Source organism: Rhinolophus sinicus, chromosome 10 (assembly GCF_057876585.1).
Source record: "Rhinolophus sinicus isolate RSI-liver-muscle chromosome 10, RSI-T2T, whole genome shotgun sequence".
NCBI classification, from domain to species: Eukaryota; Metazoa; Chordata; class Mammalia; order Chiroptera; family Rhinolophidae; genus Rhinolophus; species Rhinolophus sinicus.
In genome coordinates this window covers 17,789,503-17,805,790 of record NC_142510.1, presented here as the reverse complement: position 1 = coordinate 17,805,790, position 16,288 = coordinate 17,789,503, and the positions used below count along the sequence as shown (strand labels likewise).

The 16,288-nt window shown below is 53.4% G+C and overlaps 2 protein-coding genes and 1 pseudogene across 12 annotated transcripts; 1 reads left to right on the top strand and 2 right to left on the bottom strand.

The window, feature by feature from the left end:
* Positions 1-125: 125 nt before the first annotated feature.
* On the bottom strand, positions 126-3,471 carry LOC148756861 (large ribosomal subunit protein uL4 pseudogene; annotated as a pseudogene).
* Positions 3,472-7,432: 3,961 nt separating this feature from the next.
* CDIPT (CDP-diacylglycerol--inositol 3-phosphatidyltransferase) lies at positions 7,433-10,959 on the bottom strand. The gene is made up of 6 exons (XM_019754752.3): positions 10,475-10,959; positions 10,247-10,381; positions 9,375-9,528; positions 8,845-8,926; positions 8,226-8,307; positions 7,433-8,084 (listed from the first exon to the last, which is right to left on the bottom strand). The coding sequence occupies exons 1-6, from the start codon at positions 10,515-10,517 to the stop codon at positions 7,939-7,941; spliced, it is 642 nt and encodes a 213-aa protein (XP_019610311.1). The 5' UTR covers positions 10,518-10,959; the 3' UTR covers positions 7,433-7,938.
* Positions 10,960-11,051: 92 nt separating this feature from the next.
* On the top strand, positions 11,052-15,640 carry LOC109459863 (putative protein T-ENOL). Of its 11 annotated transcripts, none has more exons than XM_088801443.1 (6): positions 11,052-11,183; positions 11,969-12,053; positions 12,403-12,553; positions 12,789-12,822; positions 13,011-13,068; positions 15,347-15,640. In XM_088801443.1, exons 2-6 carry the CDS (start codon positions 11,973-11,975, stop codon positions 15,380-15,382), a joined length of 360 nt encoding a protein of 119 aa, XP_088657569.1. In that variant the 5' UTR covers positions 11,052-11,183; positions 11,969-11,972; the 3' UTR covers positions 15,383-15,640. The 11 variants fall into 11 exon arrangements, with proteins under 11 accessions (XP_088657569.1, XP_088657575.1, XP_088657570.1 ...); XM_088801449.1 differs by lacking the exon at positions 11,052-11,183 and adding an exon at positions 11,199-11,341 and having other exon boundaries at positions 11,969-12,048; XM_088801444.1 differs by lacking the exon at positions 11,052-11,183 and adding an exon at positions 11,202-11,341.
* Positions 15,641-16,288: the final 648 nt, after the last annotated feature.

Below are 16,288 nucleotides of genomic sequence, written 5' to 3'. Positions count from 1 at the left end.
CTCTTATGTTCCTTCAAGTCTGTGTCACAGAGGAGCTTTCTGAGGGAAATGGGGAGAGAATACCCCTGAAATCTTGAGATCATTAGTAGAGACTACCCCCCATCTGTAAAGTGGAGAGGAAACCGAGGCCGGGAAATGACTAATCCAAAGTCACGCTGACAGGAACGTGGCCCCGTCTTACTCATCAGCCAAACTGTCCTTTTGGTCATCAGCTTTCCTAGACTCCAGGCTGGGACAGGGTGGGGCTGCCTGGCCAGCCCCTCTGCAATGGCTCCTGCACTAGCAACATCTCCTTCCACTGCCAGTTCCTCTAGGAGTCCAGTTTGGCTAAGGAGCTGTGGAGTCTTAACACTCTGGCTTCAGGTGCATTCATCCCGCCTTCTCCCCACGTCCCTCCCCCCCTCACATTGGGAGGCACCCTTTGGCGCCACCAGCTGGTCACACGGCACACCCGGCAGGCCTGTGCGTGGCACCTGTGGCCATGTTGTTCTCAGATGTGGGGGATGATCCTGCAGGGGAAGCAGGGTAGGAACTGCAGTGCCTCCCTGGGCGTCTAGGATGGGTTCCTCAAGAGCATCGAGGGAGGGTCCAGGTGCCATTGTCTGGGCACACAAGTGGAGGCTGCAGCCCTTTGGTCCAGGTACAGCTGCCAGGCTTGCCAGGTCTCTGCTAAGGAAGAAGAAAGATCCCAGGAGTGGAGAGAAGCTTGGGTTTACAGGCTGTGTAGCTGGAGGGGGGCAACTCAGCCTCTCTGATCTCTTTTCTTGTGAAATAGGCCAGCAGTTACCCTACGGAGCAAGGTTGATTTTTTTTTTTTTTAAGATTTTGTTGGGGAAGGGGAACAGGACTTTATTGGGGAACAGTGTGTACTTCCAGGACTTTTTCCAAGTCAAGTTGTCCTTTCAGTCGCAGTTGTGGAGGGTACAGTTCAGCTCCAGGTCCAGTTGCCGTTGTTAGTTGCAGGGGGCGCTGCCCACCATCCCTTGCGGGAGTCAAGGAGTTGAACCGGCAACCTTGTGATTGAGAGCCCACTGGCCCATGTGGGAATCGAACCGGCAGCCTTCGGAGTTAGGAGCACGGAGCTCCAACCACTGAAGCCACCACGCTGGCTCTCCACTAATGTCTTGATGTCTCCACATGGATCTCTAATGTCCACCAGCCTTATTCCTTTTCTTCCCTACCGCTGGCTTCTTGCCTGGAACCCCCTTCTCATCGGATTTGGCTTCTAGCGCTGCTGCTGCTTTATGCCCCGGAGCTGGTGGTTCACAGTCTGGAGAAGAAGGGTGTCCCGGGGCATGGTCTATGCATGTGGGTTTAGCTTCAACATGATTCGCAGATTTTTCAGTGGATTCTTCTTCAGTACTCTGCAATAAGGAATCTTTTCGCGTGGTGCTCGGAGAGCTCTTTGGATCTCTGGGCTTTTCCAGATTCTGCTCAGGTCTGTATTGAGCGTCTTGTGCAGGGGAAGGTGGTAGTTACTCTTGAGGGAGGCGGCGTTACTCCAAGTGCCACACACACCCTCTAACTTGCGGAAAGCACTTTCAGTCCAAATGCAGAAATGGCTGCCATGGCCGGCAGGAGCGAGTTTCACAGTGTTCAGTTTGCTTACATTAAGCAGAGTAACTCCAGTAATGTTTCTGAAGGCTCTGACGATGCCGTTGTCCTCTTTATAGGTGATACAAGGTCCCCTGTGCTGGATCTGATGACAGTTTCTCCCTTTGCCCTTGCAGCTCTCTTTCGCTGAGAGGTGTTGACCTTTTTGATACCAGCCTTAAGCTTCTTAAGAAGGAAAACAGCCTCCGTGGTCTTCCTGTAGCCTTCAACTTGACTTTCAACCACCAAAGGAAGTTCAGGAACTTCCTCAATACGATGACCTTCAGGCATGACCAGTACTGGGAAGGCTGAGGCAGCCAGGGCAGAGCAGATGGCATGTTCCTTCTGTGTCATGTTCATTCTGTGGTGTCAATGGCGCCAGGTTTTGGTTGGTGCAAACAGGAGGCCTCCACGACACATACTGCCAAAAGCGCTGTGGCCAGAACAATGAGTCCCACCGCCTGGAACCCTGGGAATTCCAGCCACAGCTCTGCCAGGACCCACGGCTCAGCACTGGTTTGATGACCGGCTAATTCACTGACAGCACAGGGCTGTCTATTGTTTCTGTGCAAGTTGGTATGAACCAAGTTTACACTATCTGGTCGAATGGGAGCTGTGAACACAGCAGGCAAAGTGACATTTTTGCCAGATGATTCCCCTGTTCAGAGTCCCCTGCTGTCAGTGTATTAGCACACGCCATGATGGGGAGAGGAGATGGCTACGCCTCTCTCAACCCGGCGGCTTCCACAGGAAAAGAAGGAAGCTTCTCTTTAAATTGTACACGTGAAGATGGGGAGGGAGACAACATCTGCCGCAGGGACAGGAAAACAGGCCTGATGGAAATACGGGGAGTTCCAGCTCCCACTGCAGCCAGATTCTAAATTAGTCCCCGGCACTAAATTTATCCTTGACGGTCCCTTAAATTGCCCATAAAAACTAGAACAGTGTGCTCTCGGAGGAAGTTCAACACAGCCTGTTTTCTCCAGCACTGGAGCCAATGGCTTTTTTTGGTTGAATACCAGATAAAGTAATTGATTTAAGGACCACCTTGTAAAAGAAAAATCTATGTCTTTAAACAGCAAAATCACACTCAGCATGGTAAGAGGTTACCAGATCAATTCTGTCTCTCCTGGGCCCACAGTTCATCTGTTTCCCAGCTCCCTTGCACATAGATGTGGCCATATGACTGAGTTGCAGCTCACAGAACACGATGGAAGGATGGGCCCATCCCCTGCCTTCCAAATAAGCTGCCTGTGCTGTCCTCTAGGTAACCCTCCGGTCCCCAGCCGGCAGATGACGCAAGCAGAACACTTGGAAGCCGTGTGTTGCAAATGGAGGAACCATTAAGATGGGAGGAGGCCGAGTGCCTGAGTCTCCACATCAAGAGAGTTACTTCCTAGTCGGGGCACGGGTTAGGACCTAACATAAGTTAGAAAGAAACTTCTATCATGTTTGGGCCACTATGCATCTTGAGGGTTGTTACAGCAGTTAGGACACCTCTAATCACAGTAGGAGAGCCACCTGAGGGGACAGCGGATTCATGGTGGCCATCTGTGCCCTCTCGGAGGCAGAGCCCACAAGGTGGAGTGAGCTGGTGGGGTGTTGTGAGGACAGAGTCCCAGAGAGCGGTTTCCAGGATCTCGGCCTCATGTTGAAAGGTGCTGGCTCAGGTAGTAGATGGCCATCAGCTGTTACCAGTTAGCCATTGGCCACTGATAAAACTGCCGTGGCTGAGCTAGCAAGCGCGGATTGCAGTTAGCAAGTGGGGTTGGTTGGCAGAGAAGCAGACGGCCGATTGGGATCGTGTGGCTCCTGCTTCCTGTGTCTCCAACCCAGGCGCCACTGAGACCATAGTGGTGTGACTCCCCTACCTATGGCTCCGTGGGTGTTCCTTTTTGGCCTCACCATATCCTGAGTTCTTGTGTGGGGAGCAGGACCAGAGATCCCGCATGCCGCCCCGCATGACAGGTGTCTTGCATGGTGGTTATTCATTCAGTCTGACAGCATATCGTTGAATTCCAGAAAATTATTACAGGACATATCTTAGTTTGGGCTGCTATAACAAAACACCACAGACTGGGGGGGCTTATAAACAGAAATGTATTCCTCCCTGTTCTGGAGGCGGGAAGTCCAAGATCAAAGCATCAGCATAGTGGCGTTCTGGTGAGAGCCCACTTCCTGTTCACGGCTAATGCCTTCTCTGTGTCCTCACATGGTGAAAGGAGGGAGGGAGCCCTCTAGCCTAACCACCTCTAATCGCCCCACCTCCAAATACCATCCCATCGGCCATGAAGGTTTAATGTAGGGATTTTACAAATGTTCAGGCCATAGCAACACAGGTGACTCCACTGTTTCCCCAGATCAGAATGAGTGACGCCGATGCAGCCTAGCCTTTCCCCACCCCGTCCTCCAGGAGGTCCCAGGGCCACCCGATCCTAGTCTGTAAACACAGGCTTGGGCGCTGCAGGTTCTGCCTGGGCTCAGTCCAGCCACTAGTCACAGGGCCCAAGGTACCAGGCCCCCCAGGGCAGGGGCTGTCTTCAGACCACAAGCAGAGTGAAGAATGCTCCCCTCTCCTCCCCAACTCTCCCTTCCATGTTTTCAGACCAGATAGCTGGATTTACATAAATTAGAGACTCCTGAAGTCACTGTGAATGGTTAGGGTCCACAGGGCTTGAGTGAGTGGACGCGTCTGTCTGGAGGGGGAGCTGACTCAGGAAGAGATGAAGGTCCGCTCCCACCTTGACTGGGAAGCAGGCCAGGTAGGGGGGCCACCTGCAGAGCTGGAGGGGCAGCACCGCTTGAGAATCACTCTCAAGGACAAATCCCTTCCTGCCACCATCTTGCTCTTCGGCATTGGCCATACAAGTGCTCCCCGACAGTCCAGGTGATTTCCGATGGCAGGACCTGGTTAAATAAATGCCACCATTAAGACCAGGTAGGTGGACTGCTGTGTGTGGCTGTGGGGACAGAGCCCCAGAGAGCAGTTTCCAGGCTCTCGGCCTCATATGGAGGGGTGCTGGCTTGGGTAGTAGATGGCCATCAGCTGTAACCATTGAGCCATTGGCCACTAATATAACTGCTGCGGCTATGGAGGGAAGAGGAGCAGAGTCGAGGAGAGTGGAGGAGAGTCGTCGGTCGGTTGGCAGAAAAGCGGACAGCAGGTCGCACGTCGTGTGAACCCAGCCTCCAGTGAGACCACAGTGGTATGACTTCCCTACCTATGGCTCCGTGGGTGTTCCTTTTGGGCCTCACCGTATCCTGCATTCTTATGCGGGGAGCGGGACCAGAGATCCTGCAGGCCGCCCCGCGTGACAGTGGCAAATACACAGCTAGCCAGCCAGGTTGGCCTTCCTCTCAGCACCTCTCTCCTCTCTGGAAACTGGGCAGGCAAAGGCCTGTTGTATTGTTTAGGACCCAGTAGAGTATAGGTGTCAGGTGACATGAGGTAATATACACAGAAAGCACTTGGAACAGCAGTCAGCATATAGACTATAGCATATGAAGGTAATATATACAGAAAGCACTTGTTAGCAGGACAGCATATAGAAAATAAATTTTAAAGTATGTAAAGATACATGTAGCTGCAAAGAATTTAGACAGAGATACATAAGCAATGAGTAGCAGTGGTCACCTCTGGGGAGAAGCAAGAGCCTGCGGTGGTAGGAGACTATGTCATCCTTTTGTAGTGTGTGCAATTTAATTTTTTTGACCACGTGAATATTTTACCTGTTATTTATGTATTTATTTTTAAAGATTTTATTGGGGAAGGGGAACAGGACTTCATTGGGGAACAGTGTGCACTTCCAGGACTTTTTTCCAAGTCACGTTGTTGTCCTTTCAATCTTAGTTGTAGAGGGTGCTGTTCAGCTTCAAGTTGTTGTCCTTTCAGTCCCAGCTGTGGAGGGCGCAGCTCAGCTCCAGGTCCAGTTGCTGCTGCCAGCCACAGGGGGTGCAGCCCACCATCCTTTGCGGGAGTCGAACCGGCAACCTTGTGGTTGAGAGCCCACTAGCCCATGTGGGAACCCAACCGGCACCCTTCAGAGTTAAGAGCATGGAGCTCAAATCGCCTGAGCCACTGGGCCGGTCCTTACCTATTATTTTGAAAGATTCCTTCAATGGCTCCACGTGGCCTCCAGGTAAAGTCGACTGGGCTCCTTGGGCTGCCCAGTCTCTCACCAGCTCTCCAACCCCAACCCCCAGCACCTGGTGTTCCAGTCACATAGGCTCTGATGTTTCCATTTCCACAACTGCCCAGGGTGCTCTCTGGCCTGTTCCCTTGGCTGAAAACCAGCCCTCTCCTCTGCATTAACCCTTCCTGCCCCAACCCCTACCAACTTCCTATGTAAGATGCCCACCTTCCCCAGCACCTCCCTCCCTGCATGACCACCTCCCCTCAGCCTGTTCCCACCCACCCATCCTGGGCCTAGCTCAGCTGAGGCTCAACAATCTGCTGAATTTCAGCTCTCCTGGATGCTAGGGCCTCTTGGCTAAGCTACGAAAAGATAAAATGAGTAACATCTGCAAAGAATCCCCAGCACAAGATCTGGCGTATGGTAGGCTCAATATCGTTTAAAAAAACCAGTGCCAGACAGCAGAGAAAACTCAGATGATAGCTGTTAGGGACAGATGTCCAGAATGTCTACTATCCGTAGGAGACTGAAAAATGTTTAAGGAACAGTGTGGGGACAGAACCAAGAGTGTAGTTTCCAGTCTCTCGACCTCACGTGGAAAGGTGCTGGCTCAGGTAGTAAATGGCCATCAACTGTGGCTAGTTGGCTGTCAGCTGTAACCAGTGAGCCATTGGCCACTAATATAACTACCATGGCTAAGCTAGCAACAAATGAGGGGCTAGCAAGATGGTGTCTGGGAGGTGGGGGGTGGGAGATGAGGGTAAGGGGGATCAAATATATGGTGATGGAAGGAGAACTGACTCCGGGTGGTGAACACACAATGGGATTTATAGATGATGTAATACAGAATTGTACACCTGAAATCTATGTAATTTTACTAACAATTGTCACCCCAATAAATTTGGGGAAAAAAAAAAAAGAGATGGTGTCTGAGCTAGCAAGGCGGATTGCAGTTAGCAAGTAAGGTTGGTTGGTTGGCAGAGAAGCAGACAACAGATTGCAAATCGTGCGGCTCCTGCTTCCTGTGTCTCCAACCCAGCCGCCAGCGAGACTACAGTGGTGTGACTCCCCTATCTGTGGCTCCGTGGGTGTTCCTTTTTGGCCTCACCATATCCTGCGTTCGTATGTGGGGAGCAGGACCAGAGACCCCGCATGCAACCCTGCATGACAAACAGTGATTCTCGATGTTCTCAGGAAGACTCTTATCACCTGGAGTTTATTAAAATTGCAGACTTCTAGGCCCATCCCTAGAGACTCCAACTCTGAAGGTCTGGTGCAGGATCCAAGAAACTGAATTTTAAGAACTATCCCACAGGTGATCTAAGGACCGCACTCTGAGAAATCAGCTGCTCTGTTTGTGAGTATTATTAAGCAGTTACGATATTTCAGGGTAAGGTCAATCTTGATTGTAGGAAGAGAGAAGGACCAAGAAAAGGCAGTGCCCTCATGCAGTTTCCATTCTAGTGGGGACAGAAAATATTACGTATACAAATAAATGCAGACAGCTGGTGACAGTGTCACCAGCAGGTGAACAAGAGGACATGGCATGAGCTTGGGTGGCAGGGCGGGCCTCTGAAGGTGACTGGAATGACAGGAAGGAGCCAGTCAGTAAACAACTGGGGGAAAGCAGCCAGAGGGATCTTCCTTCTTCCCCAGGCTCCCCTCAACCCAGGCCCCGGTCCAAGAGTATTTCAAAGGAGAGGAAGTCCAGGAGAGCAAAGCCCCGCCTTTATTATCGATGCTTTCAGAGCTGGGATAGGTTGGACAGAGGACAGTGCAGTGGGGAAGGGTCGAGATGGCTCCTTTTCTCCTGGTCATAGTCCTGCAGGCTTCCTCTTGCCTGGGGCAGAGGTCTGACTCCCTGCCTTTTGGGAAATCTGGCCGCTACCCCATCTCCCTCACTCAAATGTCCCAAGTCTCAGGCCAAGCCAAGGCTGAGCCAGTACGTGTAACGATGCCCAGTCTAAAGACAGGCCTCCTGGCGCCCAGTACTGCCCAGGTGGGCGAGGCCTCCTGAGCATCCTTCCTGATTTGGGGTCCAGGTCCTTGGGGATCACAGGGGTCGTGCTGGCCCTCAGGATTACAGAGATGACATCACCGAAGAGGCAGACCCCCTTCCCAGTGGGTTGGACAACACATTAGGAGACGTGAGCCACATGGCACAGTGAGACTCCCAGGGCAGGTGGGCAGCCAGGGGCTGGAAGTCCCAGGGTCACTTCTTCTTGGCACGGTCTGCCGCATCCAGGGCAGCCATGTTGCGGGCAGCTGTGACCAGGTGAATGACGCTGATGAGGGACTTAAGCAAGGCGATAGGGGCGGTGATCCAGAGGCCAATTCGGAAAAGACCCACAGAGCCAACTGCGGGAAGGGAGCAAGGAGGATACTGAGAAAATGGGGTGCAGCTGAGGGAGGGGGCCCATGAGTCTGTGGCCTTCATCTCCCTGGGCCGGCCAGAACCCACCCCCCTCCCACACTCCCACCCAGCCCCTCATCTCTTACCTAAAGGTCCCTCGGAGAAACTGAACAGGTAGAGGAGGCAATAGAAAAGCTCGTTTCCAGCACACAGGGTAAACAGAGCAGCCTGTATAAACAGCAAAAAGGCTGCTTCAACAAGAGGGTGGGGCAGTGTGCACCCCCTCGCCACTAAGGGACGGGGCTTCAGAAATCTCTGAACATGGGCAGCTGGGAGAACTGGACTGGGGAAATACAGGTGCAGTGGGGGCGGGGTGGAGGGAAGAAAGAGCAATCTCAGCATATTATCTCCAAAAACCCTTTCAGAGGCTGCCTCTGCTCTGAGTCAAGTCCACATTCCTTGTCCAGGCCTTTGGAGAGCTGGCGCGACAGACCTCATTTCTCTCCTGTCCTCCCTCTTCTCCCCTCCAGCCACTGGTTCCTCCTCCCCGGGTCCCACCTGGGTTCCTGCCCACCTGCTACCTCCAGTAACTCACACAGGCCCTCCCTACTAACCCTACCCCCCTTCATACCTCAGCTTACAGGCCTCTCCCCCAGAGCTGGCTGTCGCTCCTTTCTGCTTACACCCTTTCCTAACCTGGGACCAGGGCGCAGCCCAAGATTTGGCACAAACCGAATAAATAAGGGAGGGGCAGGAAATGCTCACTCTGGAGGTGTAGTAGATGCGAAGCACTGGATTTCCAGACAGGTCAATCATTTTGTGACTTTCACTGCCTCTGACCACAGAACTTGGGGAGAAAGCAAGGGAATCCATGAGTGTTCATCACCACGACACCCATCTACTCCGTGTATCAACCTCCACAGGTAGGTACTGGGATGGCCTGTTGTACTGGGAGAAGCTGGGGCCCACCTGAGGACCACCATCTTGCCCCAAACCACACAATTCCCTAGTTGGGGAGAATCAAGATTCAAACGTCACATTCAAAAGCCCTCAGGCCCCTTCCCAAGGGCTGTTACCTATGTGGAATCTGTGAATATCCAGTCAGAAGAGTTTTAGGGATTGCTTAATCCCACTGTGAACAGGACTGAAGCTGATCAGAAAGGATTTGCCCAGGGGTCCTTCAATGGAGCAGAGCCAAGAAGGAGACTGAAGCCACCCCAGATACCCCCCCATTGTCTCACCCCTCCCTACGACAATGTCTTCTTCAGGGGGTCAACACCCTCTGCATCGCAGACCTGTGCAGGTGCAGCCAGTGGCTGGCCACGTCCAAGCTCATGCTGAGCTGGAAGAGCAGGGTGGCGCGAGGGTACAGCAGAGCCAGGTTGACCAGCAGACACATGGTGGAACAGCGGTCCGTGAGCATGTCCAGCATGGCCCCAAACCGGGTCCCTGGAAAATGGGGGATGTTAGCTGGGAAGGGGCTCTTAGGGGGCAGTGGATCTACCACAGGGGCCATAGCTCGTGCATCACTCTGATGCAGACTCTAAAAGGAGATGGAAAATGTCCGCCGTCCACTGCCTGTGGAGGAAACCAGACTGCTCTCCATGGGGTGTGAGGTCACTGGGCAAAAGTCACCACAACGTGAAACGAGAAGGTCTGGGTGTGAGGAGAGATCGTGGAAGAGGGAGTGAGAATGCTAGTTTACAACCCCAGAACCAAGGGTCCAGGATTCAAGACAAGGAGTCTTACAGGAAGTCTTGGAGGTGGGTCTGGAGAACAGACTCAGCCTTCAGAAGCTATCCATCCCCCTTCCCACTCCATCTTCCCTCTAAGTACGCCTTCTGGAATGGAGATCGCTGTGCGTGGCATACAGTGGACATCCAGTAAACATGTATTGAACGGATATTAATTCAGAGAGACTTCCGGCACTGCCACTGTTTGTCCAGCCTCGCTGTTACACACCCCACACCACCCGTTAGTTCTTCTCAACAGCTAGCTTACATCCCTTCTCCTACAAAACCAAGCCCTTCCACTCTGCCTCGAAGAGACAAGAAGGACGGAGCCCTCTGATTCCCGAGTACCTGCCCACCCTGAGGTCCAGAGGAGGCAGGAAAAGGGAGCAGCGGCTTTTGTGCCTCAAGGCTGGCTGGGAGGAGGTGGCTGTCACCTTGATTAAGGGCTCGGGCGGCGTGTCCATCGAAAGCGTCCAGAAGTCCGCTGAGCAGGTAGAAGGAGGAGGCCGTCAGGGGGCAGCAGGGCATGAAGTAGAAAGAAATGATGGCGAAGACAATCCGGGCGTAACCTTGGGATGGAACGGGGGAGACAGGGAGGATCACCGAGCCTGCCCAAGGTCCCTCGCCCTCCCGTTCGGCCCAGAGCCGCGGGCAGTACTCACCAATGAGGTTAGGCACAAACAGGAAGATATTTTCGCTTGGCATCGTGGCGGTCCCCTTGCTGTCCCGGGCCCGATCCGGAGGTGCCAGCTCTGTCCCCGCCCCACCGCGCGGCCTCACTCTCCGACCGGGCGCATCGGCTGCGCCAACTTGCGCGCAGGACCCCGCTGCCCCAGCCCGGACTCAGATGTTACAGCTCGCTGCAGGCCGGATCATGGGCCGCCCCAGATGTGCGCGGGGCGCGGGGGGGGGAGCGCACGCACCCCGCCCTTCCTATGGGCCGACGCTCGCCTCCACCCGCTCGGCAGGCGCTACAGCCTCCACCTGCTGCCCCTGCTGCTCAGCTGTGCTCGGCTTCCGGGAACCTACTCTTCGGCGCTCGCGCTTGCAAAATTGGACAAAGTGCAGGGGAGGGGGGGCGGAAGAAAGGCTTAAAGAAAATGGCACCGGCCCCTTTAAGATCTGCCCGCTTCCTTTTCCTTTGGTCTCTCCGCCCCTTTCCATCGGATCGTACCAAAGCACAGGGGGAGGAGAGGGGCAAAGAAACATCGACGCCGAGCTAAGGAAGGCACGGAACAGGAGAGGTCAAAAGAAAAGGAAGCCTAGATGACTATCTGTACTTTCCTGTCTGCGGAGGCTGTGACGTCCTAGAGACAGAGATAAGGAGAAAAGATTCTGCCCTCCCGAGTCTTTGCGTCCCCGAGACCCACGGTCAGTTAGTACAATCCACATTTGTTCTTCCCCGCCCCGTCTCTCGGTCCTCATTGGCTCTCGCGCAGGCCGCAGGCTGCGAGTTGACGGCTAGAGAGGCGGAGGGGCGGCGGCGGGCTAGGTGGCTTCTTGCGTGCCCCTAGTGGTCGGAGAATTAGGTTCCAGACTCCCCCACCCAAGTCTCAAAGGGACCTGTGCGACTTGTTGGGAAAATGCCCCCCCACACACCCGGCCCCTCCCCTCGTCCTTTGATTCTAGAATCCCTAATCTCCTGGCAACCGGGCTGCAGAACCTCCACAGACACCAAGGGTTTATTGCCACGGGTCGCGGCACCGCCTCTTTCCCACCTTCCTCCCCAACTCCAACTCCCCATCCCCCCCCTCACTTACACCCCCCCCCCTCGTCATAGGGACTCCTTAAACCTCCTCGTCTCCCCTCCTGCCGAGCGGCCCAAGATTTCAACCCATCTGTCAGGTCGGGGGAGGGGGGGCAAGTCGGCTGCGTTGTCTTGGGAAGGGCCTTGGGTGGGAAGAAGGAAAGAGAACCCCTTGGGCGAAGCGGGGTGGGGTGGTTGTGGGATTTCCCACGGCGCTGCTTCCCCCTGGAAGACGTGAGGCAACGATTTACTTTTACTTTTACTTTTTTTAATTTAGAGAGAGAACTGAGACAGCAGGATTGTTTATGTAAAGACCTCGTTTAAATCTGGGCCCCGGAAATGGTGTTGGGATGGGTTTGGGGGAAGTAGGCTGGCTTCTCAGTCTAACAAACGCTCCAACTGTTCCCAGGGGAATGGAACCCACTACTGCAAGGAATGAGGAGAAAAATAACAGCCGGCTGTCCCAAGCTGCAACATCCTTGGGTGGAGGTTCTGTGAGCATTGGAGGGGCTCTGGGGTGGGGTGGGGGGTGGGGGTGGGTTGAAGTAGAGAGCTCCTAGGCTGAGGGCACAGAGACTTCCGCCTTGAGATTCCAGCCTCACCCCTGAGCCCATAGCCCTCGGCACTAGGCCCTGAGGCCCCCCCAAAGCCTGCTCCCCCCAACACACACACTCACACACTCACACACTCACTCACACTCACAGGACCTTCTAGGTCAGATCTGAAGGCCTAGCCCTCCAATACCAGACTCCTTAGGTCCAGAGATCCCAGGCTGGGAGCCCGGAGACTCAGGATACCCATGTAGGAACGCCCAAGCTGAACCCTCCGCCTTCCCTTGCCCAGAAGGCTTCATTATCCCGTTCTGAAGAATTCCTGACCCGGATCAGCGCAGAACTCACCGACGAGGCCTTGTTGGTCGCTGGCTACCTCGTGAACAACGTGCCCACCAAGGAGAAACAGACACAAGACCAAGGGACTCAGCTGTCCAAACACGGTGACCCCCCACTGCGTCCAGAGACCCTCCCACACCTCTAGTTCCAGTTCCTGACTCTCCCAACCAGCTGACCTCTCCAGCTATCTGTACCCATCTCCCAACCAGACTGTGAATGCCCCACACCCACTTCCCAGTACCCACGCCTCACTGCTGGCCAGGAAACTGCCCTTTCCTCCCTAGCCACATCTCCGGGCTATGGGGATAGTAATTTTTGTGACGGGGCCTCTACTTACAGTGTTCTTCACCAACACCCGAGGCACTGACACCCGGTGAGTGAGGCTTCAAGGGAGGGGGCTGCCCTTTGTCCTGGAGAAAGACATAGGGAGGGAGGGAGGGGGGGGCTTGACAACACCCCAGCAGGGTAGGAGGTGTTTTCAACCTTGTGGTCCTCTTGTATTCTGCTCTGACCTTCGAATCCAGTGTTCACAGCCCTCTCCTTTCCCTCTGCCATCTCTAGCTCTGACAGAAACCGTACCCGCACCAAGGCACACCTCCTGCCGTCCCCTCGTGACAAGGTACATAATGGTACCTGGATGACAAGGCCATTCAGTATTAAGGAAACATTTAGAGTTCACGTGATATGCCAGTCCTTATTTTGGGAACTTGGAACACAGAAAGGAATGATACAGTCTCTGCCTGTGAAAAATTCACAGTTTAGTGTGTGTGTGTGTGTGGGGGGGGGGGTGTCAAGTGAATGGCCCATTATAATAGACTATGAATGAGTGCCCATAACAAACGGAAACAGCGAGAAGAGCACTTACCCCAGCCTCAGTTGGGACAGAAAGGAAAGGAACCATGGAGCTTCCTGGAGGAGGGGACAACTCCAGAGAGAATTTTGCAGGAGAAAAACAATGGGTTGGTAGGGGTATTCCAAGGGGCAGGGCTTACATGAGCAAAGGTAGAGAGGTGAATCTGTAGAGTGCGTGTGAGTATGTGTGTGTGTTCTTAGGGCAGGGGAAGGTGGGACCAGAAGCAGTTTAACTGCTGGAGTATGCAGGCGAGGTCACCAGGGCCTAACCAAGGAAGCGTATGTGTGCCTTACTAAGATCCATAGATGGTTTCCTAGCTAAGCAGTCATTGAAGAATTTTGAGCAAGGGAGGGAGGAATTTTTGATCAGTCACTCTGGTTGTCAATGGGGAGAGAGAACTCGAAAGGGGAGAGAGTAGAGGCAGGGAGGCCAGTTAGGAATTACTCCAGGAGACTAAGCTAGAGATGATTAGGTCCTGAATTGTCACAGTAATAGAGATGAGAGCAGGGGCAGGTATGAGAAATAAAGACCAGGAAGCTTGAGTTTGGTAATTGATTAGAAATGGTAGGGGGTGGGAAAAAGCAGGAATCAGATGACTCCTGGGGTTCTGACTTGGGTTACCCAAGTCTGATGATGTCATGTTTCTACTCAAAACTCTACAATCGGTATACATTGCAGAGTAAAAGCCAAAGCCCTCCAACGGCTTACAAGGCCCTATGTGACCTCTCTCCTCCCCCACCCCATTGTCCAACCTCATTGCCTGGAACTGCTTCCCTGGTTTCCGCCACCCCTGGGGCATGGCAACCATCCACCCCTCTTTTGGACAGATTGGCTTTGAGGTGCTCATGAAAACTCCAGATAGAAATACCCTGTAGACAGTTGGAAATAATGTCTTCAAACTCGCTGTAGGGTCTGGGCTGGTGACAGAGATCTGATCTAGGAGGGAGTTGGTAGTTGAAGGGTGTGCGGTTGCCCGGGACAGCGGGTGGGGTGGGGGTTGTGCAAAGTGAGAAAGAAGAGGGCTCTGAGGAGGGAGCCCTGGAGAACCTCTCCTTGGAGGGCTCGCAGAGGATGAGAGTGGGAAAGAAGGGGAAAAGGAACTGATCGTCAACAAATGCTTGTTGAGTGCCTATTTCATGCCAGGTCCCGCAGGCCATGAGGACACTAGTGTCTCTGACAAGGGCTGCTACTTCACATGTTTGTGACCAAGACCAGAATCAAATACAGCTGACAGCAAGGCCCTGTTTTTGTCCTCAAAGAACTCACTTTCTAGTACCGTTGGGACATGTGAGCTCTCCCAGTTGGGCTTTGGTGTTGGAAGCAGCCCTGGGCCTGATAGTGAATTTGCTATTCGCTTAATAGTTGTGTGCAAGTGGCTTCCCTTTTCCCCATGTGTCAAATGGGAGCTGTGGGCAAAACACCCCCTCTTCCACCTGCCAGCACCTCCCCCCCATCCCAAGAGACTTTTCCTTCCTCATCTCAAGAAAGAACATGGAAGCTTACAGATCTTTGAATTGCCCCTTGAATTGTAGGGCATTGTAGGTGGTCAAAAATATTGGGTGGGGGAATGAGTGACTGGATTGGGGGGGGGGTAGGTAAATGGGCGAATAAATAGACAAAGTCATTGAATGTTTAGTAAGCACCTACTGTGTGCCAGTAGTGCTCTAGGGGCTGGAGTGTAGAAATGAGCAAGATCGAATGTCTTCAGGAAATTTAAATGGGGGAGGCGGTGAGTGATTAGATGGTAGAGAGATGAGTGGTAGATGAATGAGGGCTAGATGGGTGGGCGGACAGGTGATGAGTGGGAAGATGGATGGGGAACGGTGGGTGGATGTGTGGATGGATGGATGGAAGCAGGATGGTGCATGGACAGATAGATGGGAAATGGTGCATGGATGTGTGGATGGATAGGTAGGTGGATGGGGAATGGAAGGTGGACAGATGGGTGGGGGATGGCGTTGGGTGGATCGATGAAGGATGGAAGAATAACAAGACATGAGCCTTGGGTGGGTCTGAAGAGTCCAAACCTCTTTTCCTTTCCTAGGGAGCTCTGCCCGGCGGCTTGACGTCTGGAGGATGAGCCAGCCCTTAGGTCCGGCCCTGGGCCTCTCATGCCCACCCCCATTCTCTCTCTCTAGAACATGCCTCAGAGCTCCTCTGTCACCACTCATTAGTCCCTTCAGTTTGTGGGGGACTGCTGGTCATGAGCGGCATCACCCCTGAAGCCTCCAAAATGTTCTGGAACCATCACACATCTTTCCTCCCTCAGCTGGCAAGGATACCAGCAAGAGACCAGGCTTAAATAAAGAGACAGAGATCTTTCCCTCTGGCCAAGCCAGGCAGTGCCGTGGTGTGACTTCTCTGGCATGGAGACACGGGAGGAGTGGCTTTTTCCCTCCCCACCCCACCCCCATGTGTGGGCATATTATTGGAATGGCATATTATTAGAATGGTTTTCATTCAGGCCGTTTTGTGTCAACCCCCTGGCAGATATGAGCTCACGGATCCCAAGCCAGCCTCCTAGCCGAACTTCAGCACCTCAAGGTCTAGGCCTGTGGCGTCTGACAAGGGCCTACCTCTGCCACCAACATCAGTGCTCAGGTCTCTGCTCTGAGCTGTGGGGTCCCTTGCTGATGGCACCATACCATGTCCGTTACTAGACAGAGGCTTTGTAGAGTTGCATTTACGTCCCAGCCCGGCCACTACGGTAGCTCCTGGAGGGAGTAAGTTCACATCTCTGAGCGTGTTTCCTTATCTAAAAATGGGAATGATTGTCCCTGCCATGTGGGGTCCTTGTGAAAGGTACAAACGTCATGCACACAAAATGCTGGCTTAGCACAAGGCCTGGCACAGAATAATTGCCCCCAAACGTAGGCTATTATTCAGGTCAATTTGCCTCATGTTCTAAAATTCAGCCCCCTTTTGAGTATTTCAGGATTCTTTTGAGTGTCCTGAATGTTTAATTGTATTTAAATGTAAAATTTTA